At 37.7% G+C, this 15,838-nt stretch overlaps 1 protein-coding gene across 2 annotated transcripts in view; it reads left to right on the forward strand.

The window, feature by feature from the left end:
• LOC111863635 (stomatin-like protein 2, mitochondrial) overlaps window positions 1-15,838 on the forward strand; it is a 17,929-nt gene that overhangs the window by 1,499 nt on the left and 592 nt on the right. For both annotated transcript variants that reach the window (XM_023850129.2, XM_023850130.2), the window contains exons 3-8: window positions 997-1,144; window positions 8,181-8,301; window positions 8,408-8,535; window positions 8,622-8,777; window positions 9,396-9,511; window positions 10,907-11,035. In XM_023850129.2, coding sequence (XP_023705897.1) covers window positions 997-1,144; window positions 8,181-8,301; window positions 8,408-8,535; window positions 8,622-8,777; window positions 9,396-9,511; window positions 10,907-11,035 — 798 coding nt within the window. The remainder of the gene's footprint in view (window positions 1-996; window positions 1,145-8,180; window positions 8,302-8,407; window positions 8,536-8,621; window positions 8,778-9,395; window positions 9,512-10,906; window positions 11,036-15,838) is intronic.

The raw sequence follows: 15,838 nt of genomic DNA on the forward strand, positions 1-15,838 counted from the left end.
GGTTTTTTGTCTCCCCCCCCCCCCCAACTTCACTCTAGTCATGCTGTGATCTTGTATTGTACAAGGGTATTCTTATTCGTGCCTTCTTTCTGTATTTTATATGATCCTTATTATAGTCAACAGTATTTTGAAATATGTCCTGGACTAGATTTACAGTAGAGAGGTCTGCAACTTGGGCTTTATTTCTCTTTTCATACCGCTTGTGTCAGTTCTTATCTGGTCTGGAAAACCGAAATTAACAACAATGGGGATTCATTGTGCTGACCATGCGACACCCTCTGTCCACTAAAATTGGTATTAACTTTGCCGACAAGTGGTGGTTGCACGGTCGGTATAGTTCATTTGCAGACTAAAGCCGTGGAGTGTCAGTTCAAACTGAGGGGTTGTATATGACTTGTTTCAGTAAGGTATTATGGTATTTTCTATTAGGTAATTTTTTCAATATGTTGCTATAACTGTATTGATTCTGTTAATTAAATTATGAAAATACTTCATTCTGTGAAATCAGTTGTTGTTTATTAGGTTTTGATATTTCTTTTTCTTAGACTGACCTCTCTAATCTTATGTTGCTTGATTGCAGTGTTTCACGGAAGTAAATTAAGTGTATTTGTGAAAGCCAATTACATGTCTGAATTTGGAATAGCTCTGTGATAAAATAACCAGTTGTTAACCCTTTTCCACAGTTTATTATATAATTTGAATTTTATTTCAAGTTATTGCCATTGTATTTATAGTTGCAAGACCAAACTTAGACTATTCTGCTTTGCCTAACCTGTTACTAAATGTGGATTTTATATAGAGTTACTAGCTTGTTGTAGTTTGCTGCATCTGTTAATTACTTTGGATTTTATTTGTAATTTATAGCTCCAGAAACAATTCAGATGTAACCTATAACTCAATTCATGTATTTCTTATGGTTATTAAACATGAATTCAGTTGCAAAATAATGAGTTTCTAGTCCAATTATTATTGTTAAATTTTTACTTGTATCATTAGGCATGGGTTGTTGAACGAATGGGAAAATTTCACCGTATACTTGAACCTGGCTTGAACATCTTGCTGCCAGTCGTAGATAAAGTGAAGTATGTTCAGAGTCTTAAGGAAATTGCCATTGATGTACCAAAACAAAGTGCCATCACTTCAGGTAAGTGCTAAAAATGTGAGCAAGAACTTCAGCTTTCAGAATCATTGTGATTTGTTTGGATTCCAGTGAGCCTGTATTACTCATTGTTGGCTTTTAAATACAGGGGATGGACAAAAATATGGAAACACCTCATGAAATGCGTGCCTGAATTGAAGTGCTTATTTTAGTGACGTTTGTAGGTCATGCTGTAGTATCTGCCCAACACCACTACCTGTACAACCTCCGCAATACGTTGCAAGCTTCATTTGTTGTCGAGACAGTGTTCTGTGCAATTTTTTTGTGCATCACGTCAGAGGTAATAGAATTCGAATGCGGGCAAATTGTTGGGGCCCATATGGTGGGTGCTTCCGTAACCAAGGTAACCAAGGTTTCTGGTGTTTCACGAGGCACAGTATCCAAGATTATGACCGCATACAGGAGGACTGAAAAAACCGCATCCGATAAACACCAGCGTGGATGGAAATGTATGTTGAGTGATCGAGACAGACGAACATTGCATAGGATTGTGATGAAAAATAAGAAGACTACAGCTGCAAAAGTGACTGCTGAACTGAATGCCATGCTCACAAACCCTGTCAGCACCAAAACAGTACGAAGGGAACTCCACAAGCAGGGTATTTCTGGACGAGGTGCAATTCCAAAGCCACTCATCAGTGATCAAAATGCCACTAAGAGGACATTGTGGTGCTGAAGTCATAAAACCTGGACTGTGGAGCAATGGAAGACGGCCATTTGGTCAGATAAGTTCACCTTCACACTGTTTCCGACTTCTGGCCGAGTTTACGTCTGGAGAACGTCATCCCAAGCTTACGATCCAGATTGTTTGCTGCCAAGAGTGAAACATGGCGGGGGTTCGATCATGGTATGGGCAGCCATATCGTGATATTCTGTCAGACCCATCATTACCCTGCAAGGTCATGTCACTGCCAATGACTATGGGACCATTTTGGGCGACCAGGTCCATCCCATGGTGCAAACTTTGTTCCCTAATGGTGATGCCATTTACCAAGCCAACAATGCCTGTGTTCACATAGCTCACATCGTCCAGGACTGGTTTTCTGAGAACGAAGATGAAGTGTCACGTCTGCCATGGCCCCCACAATCGTCAGATATCAATATTATTGAGCCTTTGTGGTCTGTTTTGGAGAGCAATGTGCATGCACACTATCCACCTCCATCATCAATAACAGAACTTACCATGTTTTTCAGGAAGAATGGTACAAGACTCCCTTGCAAATCATACAGGACCTCTATTTATCCATTCCAAGGAGACAGCAAGGCAGAGTTTGCCCTACACCATATTAGTCACGGTAATGTGTTTTTTGTTGGATGTTTCCAAATTCTTCTCCATCCCCTGTAAGTTTAGTGACATTTGAACTCTTGACATTGTAGTCTTTGTAATAATATGTTGACATCTGTTTGAAAATTTAAGCAAATGGTAGGATATCTTAAATTGTGGATTAGATCATGACAGCCATTACAGTCTCCATTAAGAGAAGAACACAGAATAATACAGACAGAACTTAACTCCATGAAGCTGAGCCCTTCTTGAGAAGCTGCCAGTTGTGCAGGTGCTCAGGTATTTTCCAACGTTTTATGGAATCCAAAGGTTCATTACCGCATTCACAAGAGCCCTCCACTGGTCCTTGTCCTGAGCTAGATCAATCCAGTCTGTACGACCCCATTGTATCTCTTTAAGATCCATCTTAATATATATTGATGCTTGTCTAAAGTGGTAATTAAACATGTAATCTGAGTTTTTTAGTGATCAGTTATGAGTTTTAAGCAGTTTAAATTGAATTAAATGTAGTATTCATTGGAAGCCAGGAAAAATACACATCGTTAGGAAAACATTTTTATTTGAGCTGTATAATTGTTCATTTGTTAGGTACTAAGAACATTTTCTGTTGATAAAGTGATGCAATATTTCATTTTATGTAACACAAAGAAGTATCATGTCTTGAAGAGTAAATTACCTTAGTAAGGAGGTGACTAAGGTGAGATATGCGAAGTCTATAAAATATTAACTTCCTGGCTAGAGAGCCAAATCACTGGGTTGATTAGAAAATGAGTATTTTCCAGTAGCAAAGGTTTACTTTCTATCCCTGTCTTCACAGCAGAAGTGAAAAATGGTCATTACTTTTTTTCTGTTACAGTAAAACTATTATAAGTTATCTAAATGAAAGTTAACTTCATTTGAACCCAGAAAAGTGGAAATGAGAAATAGAGAATATTACATAACAAGGAACTTCATAATTTGTAGTGTGTCTAGTGCCCTATATGTACGTAGTTTACATGGTTATAGTCTTGTGATGCTATAGTCATGTCAAAAATGATTAGTTTAGTATGACTTAAAAGATGCCTTTGTGTCTTGTGCTGCATGTTCCTTGAGATGTGAGACACCACAGATGAGTGTGCATCACTTCTTATAGATATTCAGAGTTGATGGTGTGGGGAACTCAGATATGTTCTTACTCTGCAGACAGATTAAATCTTATCATGGGATAATAGGATTTTCTGTTGAAGAAATCAGTTTTTTTTTTCTTATTATAGTGTACATGATCAGCTGAATCAGTAGTACCTTTACAAATACAGAACTAGTTATGCGAGGAGTATCATACAGTATTATCATTGAGTTTGGGGTACCTATGAAAGTAGTTAAGCCCATTCAAATGTTTTTAAATGAAATGTGTAGTAAAGTCCATTTTTCTGAAATGTTTGCTATTCAGAATGATCAAAAACAAGGATATACTTTGTTACCATTGCTTTTCAACTTTGGTTTATCACACACTATCAGGAAGGTCTGAGAAAACCTGTTGGAAAGGAAATAAAATGTTGCACATCAACTTCTAGTGTATGCTGATGATGTAAATCTATTAGGACGTAACGTAGCTACGCTACTGCTTGTATAACTCTCAGGGTCCTTGGCATACTCAAACCCCCTCACCACGATAAGGTGGAAACACCAACGAGGGGAGGTAACATAAATACCATAAAGAAAAACACAGAAGCTGTAATTGACACTAGTAAGGAGGTTGGTCTACAAGTAAACACACATGTGGGAGCCTCCGACAGTGAAGCAAGTGCTACCCAATCAGCACTCCACACGGCAACTCCAACACCCATTTGTTAGTGCACCACCTAGTGGCAAAAGTATAAAGATGCAGATGTCTGACATGCTAGCATCAGTCAAAGCTCCCCTTACATTGAGAGAACACAGCAACTGCTAGTCTACTAGTAGCGGGCACCAACAGCCAACTTGGCCAGTGATCACCAGCGCTCATCTGGCCAGTCAGCCGCGGAAGGAGCTTCGCCGGCCAGTAAGCACATCATGTGTGGCTTCTGTGATGGAAGCACTAGGACTGCATTGACAGAGTACCATCATCGGTATCAAGAGCAGAGGCAAACAGGTGTGTTTGCACTTGTGCAGTCTGAGGGAAGCAGGTGTATTCATGTCACCAGCACAGTTTGACCATGGCAAATGTAACGTATAAGATAAAGAGGAAGTGTTAGATGCTGAATATGTTAATCTATCGTCTAGCACTCATCAGGTCACACGATGCAGGCCTGTCTCTGCGCAGTTTAGTGTGTGCTATGAGGAGCAATTGTGTCCTTCTATAGAATTTTTATGGGCATTACAGCCAGGGGATAGTAATATTTGCCTTTGTTTCTGTCAATGACTTCAATGGAAAACCTTTTACGCCATGTATCTATTAACATGGCGTGAGTAAACAATATCCTTGACCTACATGAAAGGACACTTGAAATTCCACATGCGTTATTTATTATCCAACCTATCTATCATCCCCCACTGTATTCATCTCTTTCTGTCTCCCAATGTATTTCTGATCGCATTATCCAGTACAAGCAAAACTATAATTGGAGATGAAATACAGTCCTGTCTTACACCATTTGTAATCTCATTGTAGTCTGTAAGTTTCCCTTCATGTAGTATCTTGCGTTTAAAATCATCATACATACATCGTATTAAAGTTAAAACCTTTTTTGTTGTTCCATATTCTGCCAGTGTTTGCCACATGATTCTTCTGTTTATTGAATCAAATGCTCTTCCATAATCTATGAGTGTCAAATATAATGTAGTTTGAAAGTCATTACTTTGTTCTAAGATAATTCTCAGTGTATTAACTAAGTCAACACAACCACATTGATGACGAAATCCAGCCTGTTCTTTACGAAGGCGTAGTTCAACTATGTTCTTAATTCTATTTATAAGTGTCCTAGAAAGTAATTCACTTGGAATACTCAGCGACGTTATTGCTCTCAAGCTATTGCATTTTGTTATATCTCCTTTTTTGGGGGGTATTTTGATTATAAAACCTTTCAAATCCATTGGAAACTTCTCTTCTTTCCTTATTTCAATTTGTAGAGGGTGTAGCAGGTTTACTGTGGTTTCAATGTCCAATTTTAACATTTCTGGACTTATATTGTCCATTCCTGGTGTCTTGCCGGATTTTGTCTCTTAATGCCTTTTTAATCTCTGAGCATGTTGGGGGTTGTAGTTTTATTCTTATATCTTCATTTTTATTTTCATTTCAATTTTCCTCTGCCTCTTCTTCAGTACTCCGTGTCTTTTTAACTTTGTCTGTCTTCTAGATTCTGGAGATATATTCTTCCCATCTTTTTAGTTGTTCCTGTGTTACAAGGAGTTCACCTTTGTCATCTTTAATTGGTTTGTTTTTTTTCTAAATCCTCTTCCTGATAGTGTTCTTATAATATCATACAGTTGTTTTGTGTCACCTCATCTTTCTGCTTCTTCTACACTTTGAGCCTGTTCATCTATCCACCCTCTTTTGTCTCTCTTTACTCCTTTTTTAATTTCTCTGTCCATTTCTGAATATTACACGTGTATAGTTGATTTTTGTAGTCTAGTTTTACACTGGTTTAACTTGGCATTGAGGATTTTCCTCTTTTCAGTTGCTTCCCAAGTTTCATCTGACATCCAGTCCTTCTTCAGTTTTGTTTTAAAACCAATTGTTTTTTCACTGGCTTTTAGAAAAATATCCATAATTTTTCTCCATTTCTTTTCAATCTCTATTTCTGTATCTGTGGATTCTTGGAGAATTTCAAACCTATTCTTCAATTATAGTTTAAATTCTTCTCTTTCTTCCTTATTTTTGAGCTTTTGTATATCAAACTTTTTATTTTGGACTTTCTTTTCAACTTTCTTTACTTTAAATTTAAAATGACCCATTACTAAATGGTGATAACATACTATATCTGCCCCTTATTTATTTCGCACATCTGTCAAAGATCTTCTAAATTTTCTGTCTATTGTGATATGATCTATTTGGTATTGTGTTTTGTGGTCTGGAGATACCCATGTAACTTTATGACATTCCTTTGTGGGAATGCTGTTTTACTGGTAACTAATTCATAGTTTAGGCAAAGATCAGTTAGTCTTTCTCCATTTTTGTTGGTGTTACCTATTCCATGTCTTCCAATGACATGCCCCAATCCTTCATTTTCTGGTCCTATTTGGGCATTCATATCACTCATCAATATTTTGATGTTCCTTCTTTTCACCTTCTTCAGTGTCTCCTTTAGCAATCGGTAGAAGGCATCTTTCTTTTCTGTTTCTGCTCTCTCTCTTGGGGCATAACACTGTATAATAGTTATGTTGCAGACAAGACTTCTAAAACTTGCTGTCATTATTCTATCTGAAATAGGTTCCCACTCTGTTAAGCTCCTCCTTGCTGTTTACTAAGGAGTAATCCTCCATTTTTGTGTTTTACATCGCCCCCACCTGGCCCTGAGTATAAAAAGGCATTTCCATTCTGAGTGGTTACTTCACCAATCTTTCCACCTGACCCCACTTAATCTGATTGTCTCCATACCACACTCTGACATTACTTTTTCCACTTGTTTTAGTCTCCCGCTTTCTCTTAAGGTGTGTACATTCCAATATCCCATCTTCATTTTCTGTTTTAGGCCAAAGGCTGTCTCCAGAGAATCTGTCCAGTTATGCTTCGCATTCCTTTCTTTAATATATCTTATTTAAGTTGTGCAGATTATTAGCCCACAGCACCTGATCTTGGTAGTGGGGCTGCCACATAAACTTCCAAGCAAGCTGATTTTCTGTTGGGGTTTTCTTCCTTAGCCTTTGTAGATCCCTCTACACCACAAGGCAGCGGTCACCCTCAGTAGCTTCTTAAGAGAGGATGGGTTGCCCCCTCTGGCAGCAGTACCATACTGAATGACTCCTTCTCCACCACAGCTGCCGTTGAGGTCTTCGCCATAACCCTGGCTAGGGGCCCTCACAGGGTGCTATCAGTCAGAGCCAACTGAACCCAAGTTTTTTAAAGAGGTGTTACTCCTGTATCACTCCATATTTTATCCTGGCTTGTGACAGGCAGAGCGTGGTTGCCCTATACTGGGCTCAGGTTGGCAAGGTTACAATGAATTGAACAACAATTTATTTACATTTTCTGCACAAAATTATTCCCCCCAACAACCTCATAAAGTTTGGCTCTAGCATTTGCATCCTTTATACCAGTGTGTATATCTGCTGCAGTATGAGCAGTATAACTCAGAACCCATGAGATGCACATACGAGTTTCATGGTCATGCACGCCATTTTTTATGATTAAACCTTATAACATAAAGGTATGTCTGATAAAAAGAATAACAAAGCAGGCATAATGGCAATAATAGCAGCAACAACAACAGCAAGAAAGCAGAAATAACAAAACAACAAGATTGGAGTGGTGTAAGAAATATATAGAAATATATGCAGGAAATCTCTTGGAAAGAAGTCACAGCTACTCTGGTTCTGCGTGAGTGAGTGGTGCATTTCCAGGATGGAGAATCTCTGAAATGCCTTTAATATATGGGAAGCCTACATGAATAATAAACATTTTAATTTTTTGAAGGGCAAGAGACATACAAACCAAGGATGGATGTTGTCATTGCACATGGGATATTTTGTGGGCCAATCTGTGTTTGGATGTAGTAAATTGATTTATAGTATATGGTAATCTGGTGTGTGAAAATGCTTAATACTGTATTATTGTTACAGACAATGTCACATTAAGTATAGATGGAGTATTGTATCTGAGGATTCTCAATCCATATTTAGCAAGTTATGGTGTAGAAGATCCAGAATTTGCAATAACACAACTTGCACAAACAACAATGAGGTATATCAGAAATATATCATTGACCACATCTCTTTTAGAGACATGTAATAATGCATTCAGTTTTATTTCTTTAAAGGAATTTAGTTTTATTCTTATTTGTTCATAGATCTGAATTGGGTAAAATATTACTGGATAAAGTGTTCAGGGAAAGAGAGAGCCTAAATGTGTCAATTGTAGAGTCCATCAACAAAGCAAGTGAAGCTTGGGGAATTACATGTCTTCGATATGAAATACGTAAGTATAGAATGCAGATCCTTGTGCTTCCTGCATAGTTTTTAAATTTGTAGTGCCCTAAAAATGTGTTTGACTTGTTATTTTAGGAGACATCAAGCTGCCAGCTCGTGTACAGGAGGCTATGCAGATGCAAGTAGAAGCAGAAAGAAAGAAACGAGCAGCCATACTGGAATCTGAGGGTGTGCGAGAAGCAGACATTAATGTAGCTGAAGGAAAACGTCAGGCCAGGATACTGGCATCTGGTTAGTTTCATCAGGTAGAAAATAAAATTTACCTGACACTGAATGAAACAGTTTCAGACTCATTGAACCAAAAGTTCATGGTTCTCCTTCTGTTTCTGTACCAGAAATACCTTGAATTGAATTAGTTCAGTACATACAAAGTAGTTATTAATTGCATATTTCACATGTTTAATGCTGTTATTGGTCTTGCAAGGAAAAAAAAAGTAAACTTTATAAAACTTAAGAGAAATGAGAATTTTATCACCAGTGGCTGTTACTAGGACATGTAATTGAAATTGCTTGAAATTTATTGGCCCCAAAAGTATTCCATTCAGCCAAAATCATTATCCATTTATTTGGATAGACTTGAAAGGATTCCGACGATGGTGTATACTGTACTTCTTTTGGCTTGTTTTGGACTTCATCCATCGTCTGGTATGTAAAAGACAAAAGACCACGACGTTTTGGAGACTGGATCTGTCTCTGTCTTCAGGTGGGTGGGGAAGGATAAACCTACTCACCTGGGCCTGTTAGAAAGAGCTAGTCTCAGTCACTGGACCAATCCAGTACATACCAGACGATGGATGAAGTCCAAAACAAGCCAAAAAAAGTATCCATTAAATGTTCTTTATATTTTAGAGGCCGAGCGGCAGGAACAAATAAACAAGGCTAGTGGAGAAGCACAAGCTCTGTTGGCCATAGCTGAAGCTCGAGCTAAGGGTTTGGAGCTGGTGGCAAGACCACTAAAAACTAAGGTAACTTTTCTTACCTTCAGTTTGTCATTGTCATTGCTACAGTAGAAGTCCAGTATAACAAATCTGTAACACACAACCCATTTTAATATGCATATCCATAAGCACCATCAAGATGCTGCTTTTACTCACCTTATCTCAGTCTCTATTTATGCAAGCCTTTATATAGGACTAGTCAACAGAACGAGGTTCAGTGAGTGGTCTGCAGCGAATCTAAGTATGGATAACTATCCTAGTTGCATGCAAGCAAGACAGAGTGGAATTGGAAGTAGCTGAATGATTTCACTTGAACAAAATCTCTATGAAATGTACTAGCTCAGCCAAAAAAAAATGAAATGCCCACATCACTGAACGTATCCATTACTTTGATATCTTCAAAGGAATGTGTAAATATACAGGACTTTTGCCAATCCTTTAACATGCACTTTACATCCAGCAAAACATCCCATTGTAAATGACTTGTCTGCATTCACTGCTGTGTAATCCATGTCTGTCAGCTTCTAATTACTTCTGCTGTCAAAGCAATAGCATCTTACATTGTGTATGGTTTCTCATTTCTTGTAGGAATATGGTCCCATGGAAGTAGCATTTCTTTGTGCATGCAGACTTGGTTGTAACAGTGAAATGATGTAGTTAATAGGTTTTGTTATAACAGTAATAAGAGAGAATATATTTGTGTTATGAAAGTTTTCAAGAAACTGTGCTCCAATGGAAAAAACATTGCAAAAAGGGATACAGTACCAAGAAATACAATCATAGTTTTGTGCTAGGTCACATGGCTGCCATGTTTGTTCAGTAATTAATGCCATACAACTATCATGCAAACAGTGTTCTCCAGTAATTATACATTTCCAGGTTCTAGACTCCCTATAATGAATATCTCTTATAGCTTCGGTTTTCACACTGCTGTGAATTGTTATAATGGACTTCCACTGTACATGCCTAGTTTTTACTATGTAAAGTCATAAAATATATTGAATTAGCACAGTACATTTTCATTTCATTACAAAACCATCATTAAGAGCATTATTCTCCATAAAACCATGTTGCTTGGCATTAATTGGTGATAATCTTCTGATTTAATGAGTTACTTGTGGAACTACCAATAACTGTTATATATAATGCATGGATTGCCATGTTTATGTACAACTTCATAGGAAAGCAAACAGCTGCGGCTAGGCAGAGCTAATGGTGAATATGAAGTGTGTTTCTGTCTGAAAATAGTTGAGCTCACTCACATGACGTTAAAAGATATGCCTGTTTTTAACTATAAAGTGTTTTAACTTTGGGAGCTTTGGTATTGCTGAAATGTTTGTTTGATGCAAATGGTGTTCCATGAAAATAAAAGAACCTGGTAGAAATTTTTCATTACTCACATGCTCTGCTTACTGATTGCAGGATGGACAGAATGCAGCATCCCTTAATGTGGCAGAGTTGTATGTTCAAGCATTCCAAAAGCTGGCCCAGAAAGGCAACACTATTATTTTACCAAGCAATGTTGGAGATGTCACAAGTGCTGTTTCTCAGGTGAGTATAAATTTTCTTCACTATTTTTTATCATTTTTAAATGTTCATGATGATGATTTTTTGTGCCTGTTCTGTGGTGTGCACAAACCCTTGTTAGATAATAAGTAACTCTAGTAGTTGTAGATAATCTGTACATCCCTTCTTACAGAATTGTACAATATTCACTGTTTGGCTTTATGTATATGGTGTCATAATTGATGTATATTTGGTGAATAGTTTATTAATATTCATATCTATAACCTGCAAATACAGTCATTCCTCACTAATTGGTGTCCCGCTAAGCAACAGTTCGATCCAGCGGCACTCCCACAGTTATGTCCGAATACTCGGTGGTCATTGCTTCCCAGTCAAGGATTGCCAATTTGCACATGTAATGGCAATGTTTAAAAAGTAAGTCATGTCATCCAGCCTTTCTGGCAGTATATTCATATCAACGTTCACAGTTTCTAATCACATTTTGCAACTTTCTGAATAAAGGGAAATTCTGAATCCTACAATGAAAAGCAAAGCAAGTGTTAAGATTGGACTCATTAACCAATGTCTCTAACTGACGCCATTTCATGGACCAGATAATGATTAATGGGAGATGACTGTACTCATTTCAACAGTTTATTCGATACACAGGAGATTTTTATGGACTTAACAGTGTGGTCATAGAAGAGGACATAAAAATACTGATCAATTGTTTGCATTGAGGTTGATAGTAGAAACCCCTGTGAATTTAGTATTGATTTTCTTTTATAGATTTTTAAGCAAGCTTATGGCATGGTAGGTAGAGAGTGCTGCGGGGAAGTTCCTGGTCTGTTATTGTTGTAAGTGCCTTGTTGAAAGAAAATTAGAGTGGAGGCCAAGGTCACACTTCCGAAGGGCTTTTGCGTCAGTCTGCCACATGACACTGCAATGTGGACATGCATTGTTTTTACAAAAGTGCCTTTTCCACTTCATGTTTTGTTTTGTCTGTGATGGATGGCAAAATCAAGCAATGTATTTGCATCAAGTTTTGCGTGAAGCTTGGTAAATCCACTACCAAAACTATTGAAATGCTTCGTGAGGCTTGGAGAATGTTCTTTAAGCTGGACAGCAGTTTTTGAATGGCATACACATTTCAAGGCTGGTCAAGTGTCAGTTGAAGATGATGAATGTTCAGGGTGACCAAGCACCAGCAAAATAAAAGAAAACGTTTAAAAAATTTGAGAGGTGCATGTAAATGTGTGTCTTGATATACAAGAGAAGGCTAATGAGGACCCAGCTTTTTCTCATATATCTAGGATCGTAACGGGTGACAAAAGTTGGATTTATTGTTATGATACAGAAACAAAGCAACAGTTGTCACAGTGGAAGAGCCCACAATCACCAAGAGCAAACAAGGTGCGGCAAGTCCGGAGATCGTCAAAGAGCATCCTTATTGTTTTTTTGACATGAAGGGGATTGTTCACTGTGAATTTGTTCCTCCTAACACTACCATCAACTCTGACTTTTACTGTGATGTTTTGAGACACTTGAGAGAAGATGTGCGAAGAAAAAACCTGGAACTTTATCACAACAACTGGCTCCTTCATTACAACATTGCGCCTGCTCACATGTCCCTGAAAACGAGAGAGTTTGTGACTAACAACAACATGGTTATCATGCCCAATCCTCCCTACTTACTGGGCTTAGCCCCCTGTGATATCACTTTGTTTCAAAAATTGAAAATGAAACTGAAGGGATGACATTTTGAAACAGTGCCCGACATCCAAAGGGAATTCAAGCGGTACTTGACAGCATTAAGGAAAATCACTTCCACAGAGCTTTTTGAAGCATAGAAAAAACAATGGGATCACTGTATACATTCCCAGTGAGACTTTTGAAGGATATGGCAGATAAATTTGAGTAAGTTAAGCCAGCATTTCTTTGTTGACCTAGTCTGGGAACTTTCCAATACACCTATATCAAACTTTAAAGGAATTTGGGATATCTGAGAAGATGAATGGGTGAAAATGACCCATATGAAAATACAAACTGAAAAATTAAAATTCAAGGACAGCAGTCAAATAATTTTAAGGGGAAGGTGTCAGAATATTTAAATATTTGGGTTCTTTGATAAAAGGGAAAAATGAAAGTAATTAAGAAACGAAGATGAAAACTGCTGCAGGTAATGTTATTATGGTTTACAGTATATTTTTAAGCATATAACCATGAGCATAACATCACAAATTAAAATGTACAAAAAAGTAGCCAGGGCATGAAGCCCACCACTCACCTCGAACTAGTGCTGATCAAGAAAACGTGGAGATATACACCTTCATGGCATCGTGGTTAATTACTTAAGCACAGGGACAACTTTATCAATAGATCATTGAAGGTTGCAGTGCACGGGCCAGATTTTATGACCCAGCCCTTACGCATACATACAAGGCCAGAATAAGATGAAGGCAAAAGGAAAATAACAGAGAAGAATGGCCATCTATCATAAAGGAGGTCACTGTTCTTAGAGGACCTTTGAACCAAGTAAAGACACAAGAGAAAACTGTGTCTTTAATTATATGTTCATTGACCCAGCATTTCTCAAGTCTTTGGAAATTTATGTTGTGCTTGCAGTGTCTATACTAATGAAGATGCTGGCTAAGGACTGTCATACCAAGTATAATTGCTATGGTAAAGTAAATCACATTCCTATACTGTCATTTCAAGACAGTCCTATACAGTGAAATGCCCATTTAAGAGGTTTGTCTTAGAAATAAGATTTATATTTTAAATAAAAAATATCTTAAATCAGGACTACACAGATTTCAAACAGAAAATGAAACTCCATTGTTAATTACACATTTGCTTTAATCTAACAAAATATGGGCAAATATGTGTTACATAAATCTAGAAAGAACAGAAAATTATGTATGATGTGCCAAATTGAATAGTAGTAGTTACTCAAAGTCACCTTTCTTTTTGTGCTCATGTTCAAATTGTAATAATAGGCCTGTACTGTATGTATTAATTTCATATAGTTACTGCAACAAACATGTGAATGATACTAAATATTTGAAAACATGTTAGACATGTCCAACATTTTCTGTCTGTACCATTCCCACTGTCATCTCCTTTGCTATAATATCTCTTTGGGGGAAAATTACAGCTTACAGCTTGTTTCTTTGGGCAGACTTGTAGCTTGTGGCTTCTGACGTTAAAATTATATGTTCCTCTGTCTGTGCTGACAGCACAGTGTGGCATGAATATTCACATTAACTGCATCTTAGAAACATCAACTTACTAAGAGCCTTATATGTAATAAAAACAATATTCTTTTCACAGACTGATGACAACCTTCATTATTTAACTCTGAAAATAGAGGGATAAAACCTTATCTTCCTTTTGTGTAAATGTGATACTAAACTGAGGTAAAAGTAAAAAAAATAAAGCTATCCCTGTAACAGGCCGTGAAGGCCCATAGGGTTGTGAGATGTTGAGGGTCCCACATTATCTAGACAATCGGCTCAAAGATGGCGGTAAGGTTGTCAGCCTTCCATGCTGGCCGTGCTTTACTCCCCAGGAAATTCCTGGTACTCGTTTCTGTTAGAGGCTGAGTTGACCCCAGGACCATAGTGCAGGCGGAAGGATTAGGTCAATTGAAAAAATTCAATGACCTCATCGGGACTTGAACCCATCGCCTTCCAGCTTGTAGCATAGTGCCCCCCCCACTAAACTGAGGTACAGATTTAATGTAGGGATTGGGTTTTCTTTCACTAAATGCAAGTAAAAAATGTGATAAGCACTAATTTTGGAAAATTGTGTTATTTTTATGGGGCTTTGGTTTGAACCAGAAAATAACGCAAAATGAGAGACTCTCTTAATTTCGGATTTTACTATTTAGCTAAAATGGTAAAGTTACAATAATTTCAGTCAGGCATTCAGTTCTTGTGAATTTAAAACATCTGGTGCTGAGAGGGTCAATTGTGGAAGATCAGGCATGCCTTCCTTGCACATAGTGTTACATATTTTCCAAGCCAGATCAGCTTCACTTCCAGAAGTCCTGCAAATTTGCTGCCTCAATTGGTATGGTATAACTGTGTTGGTGACCACAATTCTAGAAAACATTTTTGGGTATAAAAGTTACAGTATATTACAGTCTATGGGTAACTGTGTAACATACATTTACTGTTAATGATATTTTTCATTTTTAATAGTATGTTTTATGTCCTTCACAAAATACTTTTCTTTCCATGATTTATTTAAACCGTCTTGCAGTGCATACACTCATCTATCACCGTCTCTCACTCGCACTACATGTTTCGGCATAGTAATGCCATCTTCAGGTGCTTACTCAATCCACGCCAAACTAGTTCATTGCATGCCTTGTCCTCACGTTAAAATAACTAAAATATATATCTATCGTATACATTGACAAATGTCAAACGTTAAAAATATTAAAATTGTTCAGGATTCCACCTCGCTACGTCGCACCTCACTACGCCAGTCACGCCCATTCTCCTCTGTTGGAGCACTCCTTCACTATCGTGTGTGTGTTGTGTTTTTGTTGTGTCTTGCTCCTGTGACTGCGTATGTTATACTGTTGGGCCTGCTGGGTATGTGTGTGTGTTCTATCTGCCTACTGGATGGAGAGCACCTAAAGGCAGAGCATACTGTTCCTAACTCCATTTTGTACTACAACAAGCATTACAGAAATTATAACACAACTATGGTNCTATTTTATTTATTACTTGTGGTATTATAATTTTTTTAATAATACTCACTGTGTTTTTGTTGTGTCTTGCTCCTGTGACTGCGTGTGTTATACTGTTGGGCCTGCTGGGTATGTGTGTGTGTTCT

The sequence above is a fragment of the Cryptotermes secundus genome, unplaced genomic scaffold (assembly GCF_002891405.2).
Source record: "Cryptotermes secundus unplaced genomic scaffold, Csec_1.0 scaffold99, whole genome shotgun sequence".
In the NCBI taxonomy this organism is placed as follows: Eukaryota; Metazoa; Arthropoda; class Insecta; order Blattodea; family Kalotermitidae; genus Cryptotermes; species Cryptotermes secundus.